The sequence below is a fragment of the Brienomyrus brachyistius genome, chromosome 19, assembly GCF_023856365.1.
Source record: "Brienomyrus brachyistius isolate T26 chromosome 19, BBRACH_0.4, whole genome shotgun sequence".
Classification (NCBI taxonomy): Eukaryota; Metazoa; Chordata; class Actinopteri; order Osteoglossiformes; family Mormyridae; genus Brienomyrus; species Brienomyrus brachyistius.
In genome coordinates this window covers 9,207,643-9,229,167 of record NC_064551.1, presented here as the reverse complement: position 1 = coordinate 9,229,167, position 21,525 = coordinate 9,207,643, and the positions used below count along the sequence as shown (strand labels likewise).

Below are 21,525 nucleotides of genomic sequence, written 5' to 3'. Positions count from 1 at the left end.
CCTGCTTAAATAATTGGCTCATCAGGCAATTAAAATTCGATATCTCCCGGGTGCACACAGGCGCACTAACACACACACACACACACACACACACACACACACACAGGAACACTAATACATAGACACAAACACACACATACTCGCTCGCTCACAGATGTGTGCGCACACACACAGGAACACTAATAAGCACCCACAGATACACACACACACACACACACACACACACACACAGATTAGGTATTTATAACTTTGTGAGGACTCTCAAAAGTGAAAATAACAGGTTTTTAGCAAACAGTGGGGGCATTTGGTCCTCACAATATAATATATTAATAACCACTAAGATACATACAACTACACATGCACAGTCCACGTATTCATATGAATGGGCATAACCCTAATCCCAACAGTGACAACCTCAACCGCTACTGTACCCTAAACGTTACCATATGTAATCAAACAAAATTAAATACTTTGGGGAATTTTAGGTTTTTGAGTGCATTCATAAAATTTCATAAAACTGAAGTTATCCTTGTGGGGACCCCAAATATTAAAGTTACAGGTTACAGGAAAATCTGATCCCCACAATAAATGGGCGCACACACACACACCCATACACACACACACACACGTACACACACATACAACGCACACATGCACACGCAAGTACACACAGGCACACTCACATACACATGTACAGGTGCACTAACAAACGCACACACAGGTGCACTTACACACACACACACGCACAAGCAAGCACACACAGGCACACACACACAGGTGCACTAACACACACACACACACACACACACACACACATACAGGTACACTAACAAACGCACACACAAGCACACACAGGCCACACGCACAGGTGCACTAACACATACACACACACACGCGTACACACACATACACACATGTACATACACATACAGGTGCACTAACAAACGCACACATGCACACGCAAGCACACACAGGCCACACGCACAGGTGCACTAACACACACACACACACGGACGCACACACAGGCACACATGCACAGATACACACACAGGTGCAATAACACACACACATACAGTACATGCACACACACACACACTGACACACACACAGGCACACATACACACACAGGTGCAATAACACACACATACAGTACATGCACACATACACACACACACACTGACACACACACAGGCACACATGCACAGATACACACACAGGTGCAATAACACACACATACAGTACATGCACACACACACACACTGACACACACACAGGAACACATGCACAGATACACACACACAGGTGCAATAACACACACACATACAGTACATGCACACACACACACACTGACACACACACAGGGACACATACACACACAGGTGCAATAACACACACACACACATACAGTACATGCACACATACACATACAGGTGCAATAACACACACGCACGCACGCACACAGAGGCATACACACACAGACACATACACACACACAAAGTCACTAACAGATACACACCCCCCCCACCACGCACACACACAGACATGCACACAAAGATACACACACACAGGGAGCTGGCTCATTGCAGGAGTGGGCAGAGCAGTAACATTGCTAATGCCCATTAGGGAGGGATAGGTATTGATTGTGGCGAGGACAGGTATGGCGGATTGTCCCCGTTAGCTGGGATAAGCATCCCGCCGGCCTGCTATCTGTTATCACTCTTTCTAATGCTGGGAGGCTTCTGTCGCACCGCGTCTCAACCATTAGTCCATCCGTCTTTCCGCCCGGTACCTTCCGGAACGCAGGTGCTGGGCCCTCCGAGATCTGACACGGTTAGATTCCCTAAGCAGCTCTCCTGGAGATAAACACGCCCCTCCCCCGCAGTTTCCATCCCGGCCACATGTCTGATCCGGCCGTAAGCCGGGCTGGGGGGGGGGGGGGGGGGGGGGGTAGCAGTAGAGTAGTGGGTCCGTCACGGTGCTGTGACTCATCAGTGCGGATCAGGTGTGAAAAGTGATGCAGGGGCACAGGGGTGTGTACATGTGCCCGCGCATGTGTCCTTTACATCACAATGCTCAGTCAGGAAAGCCTCTACTGATTGGTCGCCACGCTTCTGGGTCACTCCCCCGCCTTACACACAGCACAGGTGACATCCAAGTTCACCTAGCAGCTAAGAAGCAGCATAATAATTTTGGCCTGCAAAAGAAGTGACATCATTCAAGGCCCCATGATTCATAGGGCAGGAAGGAGCGCCCTTCACAGTGTAATGTCACATATTTGTGGCGTGCTCCTTTTTTTCAGTTTGTTTATTAGACATCGATTGGAGCTCCGCGTCCTTCCCCAGGCATACAGTGAGCCGTATTAATCAGGAGCCCAAAGGCTTCCAGCACGGCCAGCATCCATGCGGATCGATGCCAGTGACAGCGGCTCGCGGTTCCAAAGCCCTCCGCCGGCGTTAAATATAGCCTGCCGCCATCCTGCAGCCGAGTCGGCCCGCTTCCGTTGCCACGGGAGGCGCCGCCCGCGCCGAGAGCAGCGACTCCATCCTGCCGAGGTGAGGCCCCAGTGACGCGTACTGACGCCACAGCCGGGTCACCGCTCTGCGAGGATGCCCGATCGGAAGTGGGCGGTGGGGGTAGCGTCTGGCTCGTTTTACAGTCATACCATGACAGGGACCCTGTGCCCTGTGTCTAACACACTGTATGTAAGCAGTGTGTGTGTGTTAAATACTGTGTGCTGTGGATGTGTTAAACACTGTACGCTGTGTGTGTGTGAGAAACACAGTGTGCTGTATGTGTGTGAAGCACTGCACGCTGTGTGGGTATTAAACACTGCATGCTGTGTGTGAAGCACTGTGTGTTGTGTGTGTGAAGCATACTGTGCTGTGTGCATGTTAACCATTGTGTGCTGTGTGTATGAAACACTGTGTGCTGTATATGTGAAATACTGTACGCCGTATGTGAGGACTGGGCAATATTATTTCGATATTATATCGCGCATATGCAATAATCACCAGGGCTTCAGGGCTTTCGGCACTATATCGACATTTATTGACTCCCACAATTTGGCCATAAATAAGCAGATTAGTAATACGGCTAAAATATTAATGAGATGTGTTCTGTGACACCCAAAAGTTAGAAATCTGTAAAAATGGCTTATTTTTATCTTGGTATACTTCAGTGTACTGAAGAGGTGGTGAAGAAAGGAATCGCTCAGGAGCCACAACATCTTTTAAGAGGAGATCTTGTGGATAAACAAGATAAAGTGATATCGGTGGTGCGGCGGTACTTTCTGCAGTTTAAAGTCTGACACATTTATTAAACAAATTGTAGGTGTAAATAAATGTCTGTATAGTACCAAAATGTTGGCATCTGGCCGAATGTTTTGTCCATCATCTGACACCCTAGTGATTACTGCGCATTTGTGATATAATATCTATATGATATCGCCCAGACCAAATGTGCGTTAAACCCTGCACTCTGTGTGTGTTAAACACTGTACACTGTATGTGTGTGAAACACTGTACGCTGTGTGCGTGTGTGAAACACTGTGTGGGGTGTGTTTAAAAAACACACAAAAATGCTGTGTGTGTGAAATATACTATGCTGTGTGTGTCAAATACTGTATGCTGTGTGTTAATGGCTCATTGCATATAGAGCTATGAACACAGTGTGAAAATGCTGTTTTAGACACATCACATATACTGTTGTTGACATGGTGTGCATAATGTTATAGACACTATGGTGTCTATAGCATATCTAGTGTCCAGTGTCTATAATGTATGAGTCAATAACAGACTATACACACTGAGTCTATAACAGTAAATGCACTGAGTGTATAATACTATGCACACTGAGTCTACATCATTAAACACTGAGTGAATAACACAATATTCATAACAGTACGCACACTCTGCCAATAACACTACGCCTGACATTCAGCAGTACTAAATGTTATATACTGGTACTGTTTCATTTATTATCATCATTTCGTCATGTTTGTCCACAGTTGTGAGCTGTAGGAATCAGGATTAGTGCAAAAGCAGAGCACAAGCTGGGATCTAAACCAACACCCTTAAGGTTACATGTCCATAGCATCAAGAATTATTATGAATGGATACTAGAGTAGTAAACTCAGATCCTCCAATTAAGTGGGATCGCGACCCACCTACCTTTTGGGTAATATGGCCGCCTGGCTGCGTCCTGCTGCAGGCGGGCCTTGCGTTCCTCGGCCACACAACTCCGGCGTGGGCTGTGCTCCTGGTGCAGGTGGGCACCCTCTGGAGCGCCGCGGTCTCTCATCACCTTGGCCCGCTCCGATTCGAGAGCGATGGCCTTCTCCAGCAGTGACAGGTTGCCCTTAGTGACGTCGAAGGCCTCCTCGGAGCGGTCCGAGACCACAGAGGCCGTGTCCTCCTCGGTGCCCCGGCCTGCACAACGCTCCCGAGGGCCCCTGGACACCGGGCTCAGCTGCTCCTCCAGCTTCATCAGGTTGGCCATGTCAGAGTAGCGGCGCTCCTGGGCAAGGCAGGGCAGTTGCTCCAGGGTGGGGACATGCAGCTGCGTCTGTGCCAGCTGCGTCTCGCTCAGCTTGCGCGCGAGGTCAAAGCACTGGGTACGCAGACATTCCAGACTGCTGAGGCACACGGCCTCCTCCTCACTTTGCTCCAGCCGACCGACTCGGACACCCACCTCCATTGCCGCCGCCTCCAGCTGCTCAGGCAGCACGGCGCCATGCCCTTGGGCCAGCAGTTTCAGGGAGTCCACCGTCTCGCGCACCACATCGCTCTCGACGTCCAGGCTTAGCTGGCCACCGCGCCCCAGCCGCTCCCTCTCCTCCTCTTCCTCATCATCGTCCTCGCCAGCGCTGTTCGATGAGTTGCTGTTCATCTCCGACTCGGTCATGGCCTGGTAGGCTGCATCCTCGGCAATCTTGCCCAGGTTGAGCAGGGATTTGGCCACCAGCTCATCATAGTTCTCGTACTCATCTGCGGCGCCAGCATTGATGCTGTTGCTGCCACCATCTTTCTCGGCCACCTGAGCTGCTTTGCTCTGTCCACTGTTCATCTGACCGCTCACTGTTGAAAAGAGAGCGAGCATTAAGTGCACAGCCTCCGACTGAAGGCACCATGTGGTGAGGGGCTGAGGTATATCTTAAAAGAGAACAAGCTGAGATATGCAAAAGCTAAAGAATTCCTATGAATCTATACAAATGGGGAAAGAGAGCATTATTTTACTTATTTTTTCCATGCAGCTCACTTCCCATAAAAATTGTGGTGACTCCACAAACAAGATACAGTTATTAAGCATCTATCTCATGATCTTTAGGGATGTTGGGGGCAAAGTCAAAGGAAAAAAAATAGTCAGATATAGTGAGGGAATGGACAGATGAAGATGAAGCTAAACATTTATGGAGGTCTACCCTTAAACCTCTACCAAGAATAAACACTGATCACAGTCTTCTTGGTTATGGGCTAATAGAGGAATGGAGTTTTGGAAGTGGTGTGTAGTTCTCTGATTATGTGTTGAGATTATAGCTAAAATCTTTATACATGCTATTTGTGCAGGACAACATTCATCACAACTTATCTGAGAGGTTTAAATTCTAGTGTGGAGATGTTTGAATAAAAATATCTACAGTATCATGCCAAAATGAATGGGACAGTCTTCTGTGCTGCCCACTGCAATATTCACATGAATTCTCAAAATATCCATAAATATTTGCATATTTTAAGTTGCATGTTTTTTAAGACCACTGGCGCATCCCATGACAAGTAAATAAATCGAATCTTAAGTTTCATTACCAAGTTAAAAGCATTTCCAACATCTCTGCAAAGTTATTCCTACCCTTGTCACTTGTATGTTCTTCATAATCTTCCTCCTCCTCAACCTCTTCTTCTTCTCCCTCTTCATCTCCTTCCTCATCTTCCTCTGCTCCATCCTCCAGTGTCTCCGCCTCTAACTCTTCCTCCCTCTCTGCCTCACAGATCTCTTCTTCCCCTTGCTCATCATTGTCCTCTGAAAAGTCCTCTTCCTCCATCTCTTCTTCCTCCTCCTCCTCTTCATCCTCCTCATCCTCATCCAGCTCCTTCTCCTCCACCTCCTCCATGCCGTCTGTTTCGTAGCACTCGTCCAAGGAGGAATTGTCGGCGTGCATCAGCGTAGGCCTCCTCTTAGGGGAGGGCTCCTGCGGCTGCCTGTCCTGAGTTTTCCTCTTCTTAGCCAGAGGGCAGCCATAGACACTGTAGGTGTGAGACAGGTAGACAGCCAGGCAGATAGACAGACAACCAGTCAAACAGACAGGCAGACACAAAGAGACACACGACTTTAAGTTTAGTGTTCGGTACACTCTTCCTAAAACCATAACATCTACCTAGTACTAGCAATCAACGGAAATCCCTACTTATCAATACAGGGGTATATACAAGGCAGAGGCCACAGGGGCAATGGGCCCAATTGAAAGCTTATTGGCGTCTGGAGTGTCCCCTCCCCTGTCACTCACTGACTCAAAACATATCACTGGCTTATAATATTGGCATCTTTATAAAAATTTTGACCCTTCTTATGCCCCCTACCTTGAATGAATTAACATCAAACCAACCCATGTATTCTGTGTATCAGAATTATTTTGGATTTCAGCAAAGCTAGTATCACAACCTAAAAATGTATTACTATTAATTGATGTTTAGAAAAAAACTACAATAAAAGCTTACCAAAAGACAAGGGTACATTGTCAGAAAAATAGTACCAATTACTTGTCATTGGGGCTTTACCTTCAAAGTGTACGCTGGCTGTAGGTAAATGTAAACTTTAAAATTACAGAAATGGACTCTGAGGAACATGTCTGTACCATTGTGGGTACATTCATGTTCTTTATAGCTTGGGGTATAATACTGTACCAGGGCTGTACCCTGTTTTCTGACAGTGTAGGCAGCCATCTGGGGCCCCCTATCACTAGGGGTACCATGCAGACAGAATTTCCAGAAGTTACATTTATGGACAGAAGGTAATACATTTAACAACACGTCTGATATTTGAATTTTAGTGAATTTTCAAGTTCTCCCTATCCCAGCTGTAATGGATTATTCCTATTTTGAGACTTCACGCTACCCAGCTTTCTTTTAACACTGGAGTCTAGTTGTAGGCTACCGGTTGTTTCACTGCCAAGCAGACAGATACAAAGTAGCCTAACTGAAGAAAACAGCGCGAACATACAAAACTAACATTACACCTCCCAAGTCTTTGATACTGTCCCGCTAGAGTGGTAGACAAATTGCAGACAGACATAGAAAGAAAACAATTAAATGAACATATGTGAAAATTCAAGACAAACCTTAGCCTCAGGGGCAGAGTAACACATAGGCTATCTAGGCTACAGCCTAGGGTCACGGCAAAATAGGTAATGGTTAAAATTTTTAAATTTGGCCAATCGATCTGCTGGTGCGATACCTCCCTGTCATCAATGGGCGAATTTTACCAAAAGAACTCCCCTCCCCACCCTGAACAGTTTTACCAGCGGCATCCTCGTTTTCATTACCAGATAATTGTTCTGAATTTCCTATCCCTCCTCATTGGGCTTCAAAAAAAGCTGGAATGTCCCACTTAGGGCCCCCATACTAATGTCAGCCTAGGGCCCCCAGAGAAGTTAGTCCATCCCTATCTGTAAGTACAGCACAGGGGCACAGTAAGCCTGGAGCCTATGCCAGAAAGCACAGGACTTCAGGCAGGAGACACCCTAGACCTGGACGGTCTGTCTGCAGGAAGATAGGGGTGTTATTCTAGCACCCCGGTTAGGCTCCTAACACAGGTTCGGCGCCTTCCTGAAAACTCAGACTGCGCCAAGGCCTCCTTGCTATCACTAATGCGACACACGCATGGTGTCAGGTTAAAGAGCACTGCTGCAATCTATCTGCGGCCCCGGGGACTCACAGGGCCACACAGTTCCGTACGTCCCTGAATTATTGAGCAGTGTTACTGAGCTTGGGGAGCCTAATCACGGCTCTGTGTTTGGGGGGAGTTGCAGGGTGATCTGGGGCTGCAAAGTCTCATGGAAAACCTCACATTCCTTTCCATCACCGGATCAGTGAAAAAAGTGCCAATCGCAGTTCAATGCAGACGCACATTTTGTTACAGTTTGGGCAGCTTGTCTATAATGTACAAGGTGTACAGCAGAGCATTATCGATCCCCACAACATAGCCGCGTAAACTGAAACTGCTGGCTGTGGATTTACCGTTATTTTGTTTTAAATCACGTTTAATTTCTATCAAGTATGAGATTCACCAATATACATATCTAATCTATAATAAATCGTTTAGCTGGATAATATTGCTTCATTGGCTATATCAGTGTTCTTATGTTTTTATATCGCTGTTTATGCGTTATCAAAGCTCCTTTGTACGGACGCCTCCTAAAGATCTCTTTGTTAGCGCGCGACCGCGGGCTTTACGCGGGAATCGCGTTAATAAGCTGCATACCCAGCAAAGAGAGCCTGATAGGAAGGCAAACGCTTTCGATTTCAAAGTCAGCCTGTTTGCCCGTTTCATTTCCTGGTGCCACTTATCTATTCCGCGTCTGCACCCGGCGTCCCGTCATCTCTGCTATTCGCACAGAGAGGAAAGCCGTGATTTTACCGCTCTGTTCATACGCATATAAAACCGTAATTATTCTCACACGTTATATCATTGACATCGTTCCTGCAGTAGAGTTTGACGCAGGCGAGCCTGCAGTAAATGTCTCCGGCATTTTTATCGGCGTTTCGCCACCGACTAACGAGCAGGATCTCTCTTTGTCTGCTGAGAAGCGGCACTCCCTTGCTCTCTGCTGGTAGGGCACACCAATTAAAAATCCACAGGTAATTAGGCTCCATTTAAACGAGGAGGCTCGCCTGACACCCTGTTTGTGCGGGATATTCTCGGAGAGCTGTCTGCGGGTCTTGCCGCAGTCTCTATGAGAGTCGATTTCACTTTTGTGAAAACTGTCCAATAGGAATTGCGCAGTTCCAATTGATTTGGAATAATTAACCAATGGGAAGCCGGTCCATCTTGCTGGATGTTTTTGGATTTTTTTTATAACTGTTCCACTTAAAACCTTTTCTCATTTTTAAAGTAATTCTGGACCAGTAATAATAATAGTAAAAAAAAAAACAACTCATGACATGGAGATAATGTGGGTGGTCAATTAAAAGGATACAAATCTGTAAAGTTGACAAGTGCCCTAAACCTCATTAAGGAATTTTGTCTTCCTTGAAAGAGTTCCCAGTTGCCTCTAACCCCAGACCATAATGAGCCTGTGTGGTCCTCCCTCACCAAATTGGTTTATAATATGAAAGGCACTTTGAGGAGGGAGAACAGCAGATAGTGCCTGTCATCTCTGCAGGGGTAGTGGTGGTGGTGGTGGTGTTGGGGGTGGGGATGGCAGGGTTCAGGGCACGTGTCCCTTTGCTGGCTTGGCCCGGACCCACAGGACGGCAGCAGGACCGTTTCTCACAGCCCCATGGGAGCTGTCACAGGGGCCCGGCACTCCCTGGGCCCCGTCCATGCCTCTTCTCACGCTCCCAGGGAGGATATCAGTAGTGGACGTGTTTCGTCCATGCCCTGTCAGTTTATCTCCTTATTTAACCCCCCCCCCTTCATTTACATAAAGGAGTTGTCATTGGGGCACCACTCTTGTTGTTGCTGTGCTGGTGCGGGGGCTGTTATGGAGGCTTGCAGCATACTGGGCCGCATCCAGAACCCAGAACCGGCTATTTCACACTCACAGGCACACATTGCTTAGCTCGTGCCCCCCCCCACTCGCACGGGGGCTGCCATAGAAGCTAACGGAATCCGCCAGCTCACGCGGTGGAATGTGGTCTCCATGGTGATATCCTCATGGCATCCTAGCGGGATTAGCCGTCCGTGCCATTGCCTGAGCCAGGCGCGGTGATGCTACATCCAGGCAGCGAACCCCGCCCCAAAAAAATTAACAATGCCGTGATGGTGGCCGCTCTGCCAGGTGTCTCTGATTACCTAAGGGGGATAACCCTAATAAGGAAGACCTTCCCACAAAATTAGGCAACAAAAAGGCGGCTAATGAAGTGCTAGTATGTATTTATGCATGGACATGTAAGTAGGCCGCTCATCGTCTGGGAGGTTTTGAATCGCAAGTCCTGCACTGTGATGCTGGGTCAGTGCCAATGGCCTCAGAAAGAGAGGAAAGGGATAAAACAACATAATGGGCCACCAGTGGGCAGCACTCACCAGAATATCATACCTTCAAATATAGTATAGGAAGAGTACGGCTGCTGTACCTTCAAATATAGTCTAGGAAGAGTACGGCTGCTGTACCTCCAAATACAGAGTCTAGGAAGAGTACGGTTGCTGTACTACACAGTTTCTTCCTGTTAACACTAGATTTACCGAGTTTTTATTCTCTGCTGAAAGTCCCAAGGTGTTTGTCACCCCTGCTGTGATTTTCGCAGGTCTTCAGCCCCATCCTCCTCCTGCTTTTGTTGTGCAAACACACCCATTACCTGTGAGGCCTGGCGCATTTGCATTTTTTACTCAGAGTAGCTCAAATCCAAGGCAGGCTAAACCTCTGTGTGTGACATGGAAACCTTCACAAAAGTCTGCCATATCTATACCAAATATCCCACACGCTGACTGACCTGCAAATATGAAAGACGCACATTCACAAAATATATGGAAACACAAGTCTGTGTTATTTATAAAACAAATTGAGTGAAAATAGAATGAAAAGTTGCTAATAGAATGAAATGAATAAAATGAAAACATGCTAACACTTCAGTCTCCAATGCATGTTTGTATATAAATGTCATAAGCTGAGTGAAGTCATGGTCCATGGTTTTTGACATGCTCATACACATACAGAATAAAATGTCATTTCATTTTCATTGGCCATCACTGAATTATAACACCAAAAGTGAATTTTGTTTTTGTGTGATCTCTCCAGCTTTGCATGTTTGGCTGTTCATGTAAAAATTGATGTATCCGTGCCTCAGTTCCAGGTTCATCTCTTCGTCATCTTTCTGCCTTTTGTCTCAGTGGTTACTGTCCCACACAGTCTGTCTATCTTTCAAAGTCTGTGTTTGCAGCGTTTGAAAACCCAGTGACCATCATCCCTGTATTTGGCAATGGAGTTCCTTGGCTAGAAGAATCGGAAACAATCTTCTTTTTCCTTTCCACCCTGTAGATGCTTTGTACAGAACGTAGGCATTCACGGCCACCAAGTCCAGCATGTTGTAAAACACAGCTACTGGCCACTTGCTTGTTGCTGCTCGTACTGAATACATGCGCGCCATTCTAAACACTGACGTGGAGAATTCCTCTCCCTGTGCAGTGTCCTTTGCCAATGGAGGAAGTTCACGGCAAACGTTATTCACCATGCCCAGTAAAGTGAAGCAGTCTGTGTGACAGTGACAGTGAGGTGAAGAAATTGTCCATTGTGACATTTCTCCCGTCATCCAGAAATGACTCCATCAGACTCATGACCACGTTCTCTGCCAGCCTTCACCAAGAACTGTGCTGAAAGTTTCACTCCAGGAGAACACATGAACATAGATGTACAGCTGTTCTCGACCAAGGTTCATTGTCCATGCAGTATATTTACATTTACATTTACAGGATTTGGCAGACGCCCTTAGCCAGAGCGACTTACATAAGTGCTTTGAGACTCTGCAATGAATTTCCGATGCTAGCTCAATAAGGACCCCAGCTACGAATACTATCTCTGAGAACGCCATTGAGTAGTGCAGAATTTTTATTTTATTTAATTTTTTTAAAACACACACCAGAAAAAGAGTCGAGTAAGAATATAGAAGTTCTACGTCAGGTATTTCTGAAAAAGAAAAGTTTTGAGTCGTCGCTTGAAGACATTCAAGGATTCAGCTGTTCGGACATCTAGGGGGAGTTCATTCCATCAATTAGATGCCAGGACAGAGAAGAGCCGAGATGCATGTCTTCCTTGTGCCTTGAGGGGAGGTGGGACCAGTCGAGCAGTGCTGGAGGATCGGAGAGATCGTGGTGCAGAGCGGGGTGTGATGAGGTCCTTTAGGTAGGATGGTGCCAGAGAATTTTTGGCTTTGTATGCGAGCATCAGTGTTTTGAATCTGATGCGTGCAGCTACAGGAAGCCAGTGGAGGGAGCGCAGCAAAGGAGTGGTGTGGGAGAACTTGGGAAGGATGAAAACAAGACGAGCAGCTGCATTCTGAATCAGTTGGAGGGGACGGATGGCGCTCAGTGGTAAACCCGCTAGAAGCGAGTTGCAGTAGTCAAGGCGTGAGATGACGAGGGACTGGACGAGTATCTGGGTAGCCTGGGTGGAAAGAAATGGACGTATCCTCCTGATGTTAAAGAGGAGAAACCGACAAGAGCGAGAAAGACTGGCGATATGTGAGGAAAATGACAACCGATCATCTATGGTAACTCCAAGGTTTCTAGCAGAAACCGAAGGACGGATCAGGGAGTTGTCAAAGGAGATCGCAAGGTCCTGGAGGGGGGATGAGTCAGCCGGGATGTAAAGCAACTCAGTTTTACTAGTTTTGAGTTTTAGCTGGTGAGTGGTCATCCAAGATGAGATGTCTGCCAAGCATGTAGAGATCTTAGTGGAGACATGAGTGTCTGAGGGAGGGAAGGAGAGGATGAGTTGAGTGTCATCGGCATAGCAGTGGTAGGAGAAGCCATGTGAGGATATAACTTCGCCAAGAGATTTAGTGTAGAGGGAGAATAGGAGAGGGCCAAGAACCGAGCCCTGAGGGACACCGGTGGAAAGACAACGTGGAGTAGATGTGGATCCATTCCATGTCACTTGGTATATCGCATCCAAGCCGGACAAATTTGGGATCAAGTTCTGGATGGCCACAGATTTGGAGACCAAATACGTCTGCAACGTGTCCCCTAACTTGGGAAAGGACCCCAGTCACCAGAAAAGGGAGAGGCTGGCAGAGAACATGGTCATGAGTCTGATGGAGCCATTTCTGGATGACGGGAGAAATGTCACAACGGACAATTTCTTCACCTCACTGGCACTGTCACACAGACTGCTTCAGCGCAAAACTGAACACTACTGAGCACAGGGAATAAAGTTTGGTATGAACTTCCTCCAATTTCAAAGGACACTGCACAGCAAGAGGAATTCTCCGCGTCAGTGCTTAGAAGTGGCAGTGTCTCCTTGACAATTTATGCACCTAAAAAAACAAGATTGTGTGTGTTCTGAGTTCCTTGGACCAAGATGTGGCGATCTGTGAAGGCAGAAAGAGGAAACCCAACACGATAACAGACTATAACCACATGAAGGTATGTGAATGTGTGTATAATTTTACATCAGTGCTACAATGTTTTCTGATATGTACTATACAGGCCTATATAGAAAGAAGGTAGAAAAAAAGCAAATACACTCATGACTCTCTCTCTCTCTGCTGTTATAGTGTGGTGTAAATGTGTTGGACCAAATGGCGCGCATGTATTCCGTAAGAGCAGCAACATGCAGGTGGCCAGTAGCTGTATTTTACAACATGCTGGACCTGGTGGTGGCAAATTCCTACGTTCTGTACAAGGCATGTACAGGGTGGGAAGGCAAAAGAAGATTCTTTTTGAGTCATCTAGCCAAGGAACTCCATTGCCAATTTATGCCACAAAAGGCTATGGGGACAGAGGAAGGCTGCTGCTGTGCCAGGACTTGTATGGACAACTCAGTGTCAGGTACAGGAGAACTGCAACAGAAACCGCAGCAGGTTTACCAGTGCAAAGTGTTACAAATTCACTTGCGCCAAATGCAGGGATGATGGTCACTGGGTCTGCAAACACTGCAAAGTTTGAAACACTCAATTTTTTTTATAAATAAAACAGACTTGTGCTTCCATATATTTTGTGAATGTGTGTCTTTCATATTTGCAGGTCAGTCAGCATGTGGGATATTTGGTATAGATATGGCAGACTTTTGTGAAGGTTTCCATGTCACACACAGAGGTTTAGCCTGCCTTGGATTTTAGCTGCTCTGAGTAAAAAAATGCAAATGTGCCAGGCCTCACAGGTAATGGGTGTGTTTGCACAACAAAAGCAGGAGGACAATGGCCCAAGAAACTCTCAGCAGGGATGCTAGTAGGTGTTAGGCCCAGGGAATTTACGCAAATTTGCGTAGATTTGGCAGTTCTAGTGTTAAACACTCACATCCTCAAGGGTACAACATGAAGACCCTCCATCTTTAGCCGTATCTCCCTGAGTAAATATGTCCTGTATAAATAATGTGACAGGGTGTCCCATGTCACTGTTTGCCCTAGGACCGTCTGCATGTGGGGGGTGGCTGCTGAGACGAGCTGGCGATGCTGACAGGAGGAGCGATTCAGCATCACATCATCGGCGGCCAGCTTGTGTGGGACAGGGTCATGGGGAGGCTCCAGTTTGTCTGCTGTTTGTGTGAGACCATGGGGAAACAACCAAAACGCTCCAGTGATATCTTTGCTATTTGCTAATCCTTCATCCGCTGCATGTTCTTCCCAGGTCTGCCCATCCAAAGGGCTGCCCCCCCCACCCCCCCACCGCCCCCCCGAATCTTAGCACTAACAAAACTGATTCAAATAATCAGTGAATCATCAAGGCTCTGATTAGCTCAGGTGGAGCTGCTGGGAAGCGGGGCAGGGACTGGATGTGCAAAACACTGCAATGCATGACCCTCTTTGTCTAAATATACACGGGCACTGAAAAAGAGGCTGGAGACAGAACAAGCCTGGGAGATACTGGGAATCGGAGCTGGGAAGGGATGGGCTAATGGGAGAACTGGTCGTGTTTGGATTAAAGTGCAGAAATCCAGTTTCTCTTATTAAGTAAGAGCTGCATGAAGTTTGGTTTTAAATTTTTTTAATTATTTAAGCCCCTCCATAGGTGTCGAGAAAGTTTGCCACTGTGCTGCATGATGCCCTGTGATGGTACCTGGATGGGTTCCCGGCTGGCGCCCTCTCAGAGCGATCCGTCATGCCGCGGGTATCACGCCCTGGGACTGCTGCCGGAATGCGAATGAGGCGTTCATCAGGGGAGGAAGCTCTCGACTCTAACTCCAGGACGGCATCCCGAGCAGACAGGCAATTATTCACACCCCCACCGCCACCCAACCCCGCAGCCCCTCCATCTGTAGCCATGGCAACCGGATTCAAACCGAGCAGCCACAGGAAAAAAATATATATGTACGCGTCCGCTTTTAGTGCAGTTTATATAACACAGCGCTTGACTAGGCGTTGGCTATGGCCTGCCGGGGGCGCCGTCACCTGACTGAAAGATGTCGACTGCAGTGCTGAGCCTTAAGGAGCTTAGGGATGTCCACATCCGTGCGATGGACCTGTATCCTGTCCCAAAAATGACCCCTCACTGAGCCTGCGAGTTTCAGACTCATATATTCATAGTTCGTATCGGCCAGCTCTACCTGGACTAAAACCTAATTATCCCAGCTGTCCAGGTACTTATCCTGCAGCTCCTATAGTGGCTATGAAAAGCCGACTGCTGCCAGACCTAAGGCTAAATCTTCTGTATTTATCGGACGAAGGACTTGCACAGGGGAATGAAGGATCTATATTTTTGAAGGCACGATTTTGAATGTGTGTGATGTGTTTGGACTGTGAGCCTGGCTTTGAGCTTTTAAACCTCTAAACACACCTTTAATGTGTCTGATGTGACGGTGGTGTGCCGTTCGTTAGTGATGACGGTCTGCGATATCTGACGGATCACAGAAAGGCAGATCTACACACAGGTAACCACACGTCAAACATGTCAATACACTCAAAGACCATTTTGGCAAGAAGCAATTTTAAATCAGGAAGGATTTTGTAATTTTGTAGTGTTTGAATTTTAAGTTATTTAATTGAAATAACTTAACTGAATTTCTCTTCTTTAGTATTATTTAGTAATTTAATTAGTAATTAGTATTTTGATTTAGTGTTATTCCTTGATACTAAGCATACTGTAGGATACACGGTATTATTTATATTAACACTAAAGCTAGTAATGCTCCTGTTGGTTTGTCTTTTGGTTGTTTAACTCTGTCCAGTTTAATAATTCATCATTCACACAGTTTTTCATTTTTAATTCACAGAGGTTCTTGTGTAATAAACAGCCATGCCATTGATGGCATGGCTCTGTGATACACCACTGTATGATAACCCCCTGTCTGCATCTCGATTCCCCGAAACGGAAACAGCCAGGCCTGAGAGCACAGCTTCTCTCCGTGTTTGGCATGCCAGATATCCTGGCATTCCAGGAAAGCCGTGGAAATGAGGGTCGGGGCCTGAGTTTTACGGCACTGTGTATCAGGGTGTCATGTAACTGACAGCAGATCGAGGCTGTGCAGGTGATGAGCCATATCTAATCTCCTCCATATCTCTGCACTCCCCCCCCCCCCCTCCAGTCCCGGTGTGCTCACAGCAGAGCCTCCTAACAGCTTCCCACCCTCAGGATTATCTCGCCCCCCAATTCCGCCTCTCAGCCCATATCTGCAATTCATCATCACTGCATTCCTCCAGTTGAAGGGAAGGCCTTCCACAGGTACAGTCTGTGACAAAACAGTCTGCAAGGGGGCGTCGCCCAATCACATGACTTGGGAGACCTGTCTTTCAATCATTTTTCGAAGCGGTAAATACCACAGAGTGAAGAGTCATTATTAAACACGCCCAGGGTAGGCTGGATTTAACGCTCTGGTGACTTGCCAGGGCAGGCGTAAAAATTGGGCAGATTTTCATAAATACTCTGTGCTGAATAAATCATCTAAAGGACACAATTATTTCTGGAACAAGCACTGGGGAAGAATTCTAACAACACATATAACAGGAATCCCGGGCTGTCCAGTTCATATTTCCATTGAAACTCGGCAGAAACGGATAGCAAAGACATTCACCAAACCCTTCAGGTACTACAACAGCAGTCACAAGAAACTGGAGATTCCTTCCACACCCATACATGTGAGGAGCTTTGTCATTTTCACTGTTCAATATCTACCCAAGGAATCAGAAGCACAGAAGTCAAAAAGCAGGACCTTTAACCAGATGGTTATTAGTTCAAATCTTTGAAAGGTCTCAGAGACAATATTCATCTTCCAGCCACTTATCCCAATCCGGGTTTTGGGATGATCTGGAGCTTATCCTACGCAGCATAGGGAACAAGACTGGGGTAAACTCTGGGAGAGCTTGCCAGTCTGTCACAGGGCACATACACTGACATGCAGCAACTGTGTAGGTCACTATGCCTCTGACTGGAAGATCTCCAGTTAAAGTCCCAGGGTCAGATGAGTGATTTTGCCATTGGGTCCCTGAGCAAAGCTCTTAACCCCCTACTGCTCCTGGCATTGTCTGACCCTGCTTTGGAAAAAAAAATGTCAACTTGAAGTGTCTGTAAATTTAGAGACAAATCAGCATAATGGCGAATCTTTGGACTGCTGAAGGAAACACCAGTGACACGTGCCAACTGCCATGCCGATACATCAGTATTTATCACATGATACGCAGTGGACGAGTAAGAAAGAGTTCAAGTGCTCAGCGACATGTACGATTCCCGCAGGAGGCTGGCTTAGGGAATCCTATCACGAGCCGCACTTCACGTTCAGTCTTTCTGCATTTATATCTGAAGGAGATGTCAGTGGCGAGCACGTGCAGAATCCGCCAGAGCCTAATTAACATATTAACGACGGCACCTTCTTACTGCCAGCTTCAGAGGCTCGAGACCCCTTTCATAAGTATGCAAATGCAGAAGCAGCAGCAGCGGCAGCAGTGGTAGGGAGAGATTAGACCCCGCGGGGGGGGGGGGGGGGGGGCTCCTCGCTCTGACCGGAGGAATGCTGCGTCTGTTTATTTTTAATTATCACACCACGCCGGCGTGGCCATGCTGCTGTGTCACCGGGACACGCACGTCCGTCAGTGGGACACGTCAGGATTCCCGGGGTTCAGCTCTATGTTCTCCCCCCGGGATGCCGGTCGATATGTCAGGGTGTGGGAGGGCTGGGGACAGAGAGCGCGGCTGTCAGGCGGCCGGGATGCGGCACCCGCAGCGGATCCCCCCACGGCTCTGGCCGCTCCCTGTGGATCCTTTTCAGGCGCCGGTTGATGCCCGTCACCGTCAGGTAAGTGCCAGTGACAGGCGGAAAGCCTGCGGACCTCCTGGACTGTGCTGAGACAGCCTGGGTGAGTGGGGGGGGGGGGGGCTGCCATCGGCCCCAGCAGGGCAGGGCACTAACCTGGCCCCCCCTCCCAACACTGCCCCATCTAACAGGTTGATTCTCCTCCATCTCATAATCCGTCTTGCCAAGCGGGCAATTAAAGCACATTTACAGCAACCAGTTCAACATATTCTACTTAACAGTGGAGAAAACCATCAAAAATGGTCCTGAGTGTGAACAGAAATTAGCCCAGAAAAAAAAGAGAAAATAGTGAATTTTTGGGCAATTCTAGCAAATTCCAAACATATTTAGGAGAGAACACTGAATAAGAAGATGGGGTCAGATCCGGGTGACGTGTGGGACTGGACCAGACAAGCACAGCACAGGTTAAACCAAAGGCTAAATGATCCACCCCGTCATGCTGCAAACTGTTATGAAGAAGAAAAAAGATTTTTTATTGAATTAAATAATTAAGAAACCCCATCTCATTGCTTTCAGTGTGCTTGCATTTCCTCTCAACCTTTGACTTGTTTCGTTTATTGAAAGCAGAGTGCGTTATGTTCCGGATAAGCAATGGGAGATCCTGTTTTTCCGTGCAAAATAAGTCCTGCACTTTTGTGTCTCCAGTTAGCATGAAGAACACAGTGAAGAAAAAGCAGGAATCTGTTGGAATCTTCCACAACATTTACATCACCTTTAATTAAATGGGACACACGCCAGATGCATTTGGAGAAGATTTTGAATATTTGTAACCGTGTGGCTTTAGGAAAACAGAGGAAAACACCTTGAATTATTAAAAAATATATAGTTATGCTCTATAATATGTGAAACTTTCTGTCTATCCATTCATCCATCTACCAGCCATTTATCTTGGACAGGATTGTGGGTATTTTGCTAACCTAAATTAGTTTGATTAGTTTAAGTTTTTTATTGTCTTTCAGGCCCACCCTTTCTTAAATAAGGAGGGTGAAGTCACGTGCCATTAAACTGGAGCAGGACACACACACTAAACCCAGCGATCCATGGGGGGTGTAAAACACTCCCTAAAGCAAGACATAACGCCAGCATGACCTTGCTTTGAACCCAGGCAGGTGAGACCACAGCTCACGTCACCACTGACAGAGGTGACAAGCCCAAAACCCGAGTCTCGTCACGGGTGTGCAGTTCTCATACAGAAAGACAGGGGGAGGCGTCTCTACCTTCGGTGCCTTGCGTATTTGCCACTGACATGTCCGCTGCCATCACAGCCCGGTGTGGGGCAGCTGCAAGCAGAGAAGGGACAGTAGTCAGGATAGGGACATAAGGCTTATAATATAGAGAGGACAACAGTCAGGATAGGGACACTTCAGGCTCATGACAAAGAGGAGACAGCAGTCAGCATAGGAATACATACGTCTCATGACACAGAAGGGACAGCAGTCAGGATAGGGACCCGAGGCTCATGATACAGAGGGGACAGCAGTCAAGATAGGGACACGGGAGGCTCATGAAACAGAGGGGGCAGCAGTCAGGATAGGAACAAATGAGTCTCCTGACACAGTAGGGACAGAATTCATAATAGAGACACATGAGTCTCATGACAGAGAGAGGACTGCAGTCAGGATAGGGACACACGAGACTCATGAAACAGAGGGGACAGCAGTCAGGATAGAGACAAATGAGTCTCATGACAGAAGAAGGGACAACAGTCAGGATAGAGACACATGAGTCTCATGACAGAGAGAGGACTGCAGTCAGGATAGGGACAAATGAGGCTCATGATACAGAAGGGACATCAGTCAAGATAGGGACACAGGAGGCTAGTGACACAGAGGAGACAGCAATCAGGATAGGAACACACAATGCTCATAATACAGAGGGGACAGCAGTTAAGATAGAGACACACGAGGCTCATGACACAGACGTGACAGCAGTCAGGATAGGGACACATGAATCTCATGATACAGCTCCCTGTCCACATCTGCCTGTTACGCTACACTGGTCTGATGATAGGTCTTTCATGTAAACAGATTTTCCTCCTGTTGAGGTACCATCCATCCATAATGTTTACATTGTAGGGTTATGTCTGGATTCTTGTTTACATAAAAGTATTGTAACAAAGCCCACTAAACTGTGAGTACTAGCTAATCTAACGTAATCATTGACCATTTCAAATGACTACTCATTTAAAGGCTTCCCACCTTTTGGTGAATTATCAAAAATAATCAATTAAATTAATTATCATCTATTAAAGAATAAGCCATTGTATATTTGTTTGTGTACGTGTGTGTGTGTATTAGGTTTATATTACATCGTTATAGGTTTATATTACATCCCACAAATGTTATAAAAACTTATTATTTTGACATTTTGGGGACCAAAATGCAAGACAGCACATCCAAATGATGCTTATTCTGAATAACCAAATATAATAGAACATAAATATGAACTAAATGCAGTGTACCCAAAGTTCTATAAGGTATCATATTGAGTATTCTATAAATCACTGTGTAAGGCATACTAACAGAAATTTGTACTGCATTTTATGTGCAAAATTGCTTCCATATTTTGACGTCAGGTATTAAATGACATGTGCACCCTCAGTAAAAATTCTTAATATTACAAAAGAGCATCAATAATCTCTTCCGTCATTTTCCATTTCCATTTATCTCACCATTAGGTTTTATTACATTCTGTCGTCAATTTACATCTATCCTGTTCATTCAGGTGCTGTAAACATGTAGCAAAAGGAAACTGACTTACAAACTGACTTCTGATCCTTTATCATTGATCTTGCATTATAAAACACATTCCTTCCTGCAGTGGATTGCGCTGTCACATGCCTGAGAGGTGTAAGGACAATTATCTCAGAATTGTACGGGAATAAGAGATATCCCAGGGAGTCCTGTCACTGGCTAAAGGATTTAGGCTTAGGACACTCATTTTGTGGTGGAATTCGAGTGTCTCAAACCTGACACGATGTAGTTATGGCCAACTTGAGTAAAACTATATAATCACAGCATAACAGGATGTCAGGCTGGGCTGGACAGCACTGGAACAGCAGAATGAGGGAACAGAGGAGAGGCAGGAGTGATGGGAGACGGGGACAGGGTTGGGGGGGGGGGGGTTGAAGTCGATTGGCAAGGTGATACCAGCTCCACTCTGCAGGGAGACAAGGGAGGGGTACATGAAACTGCCCCCTCAATCCACCCCCCTCCCCCCAACACAGATAAGCCCTACCTGAAAAATTCCTGCGCTGCTGGTTCTGCTCGCACTGAGGAAGGGGAAAGAAAAATCATCAGGACCACGTTTTGAGTCTGCAGATTTAACTAGAAAAGCACAGGAATATTCAAAAACCTATGTCCCTACAGACCACCCCCTTCAAAAAATAAGCATGATAAAAATTCCCCCAGCGTCTT

At 46.7% G+C, this 21,525-nt stretch overlaps 1 protein-coding gene across 1 annotated transcript in view; it reads right to left on the bottom strand.

The window, feature by feature from the left end:
* Positions 1-21,525, bottom strand: part of myt1la (myelin transcription factor 1-like, a) — a 68,112-nt gene that overhangs the window by 27,114 nt on the left and 19,473 nt on the right. Inside the window, 4 exon segments of the mRNA XM_048986405.1 lie at positions 4,170-5,075; positions 5,845-6,239; positions 19,327-19,389; positions 21,347-21,380. Coding sequence (XP_048842362.1) covers positions 4,170-5,075; positions 5,845-6,239; positions 19,327-19,389; positions 21,347-21,380 — 1,398 coding nt within the window.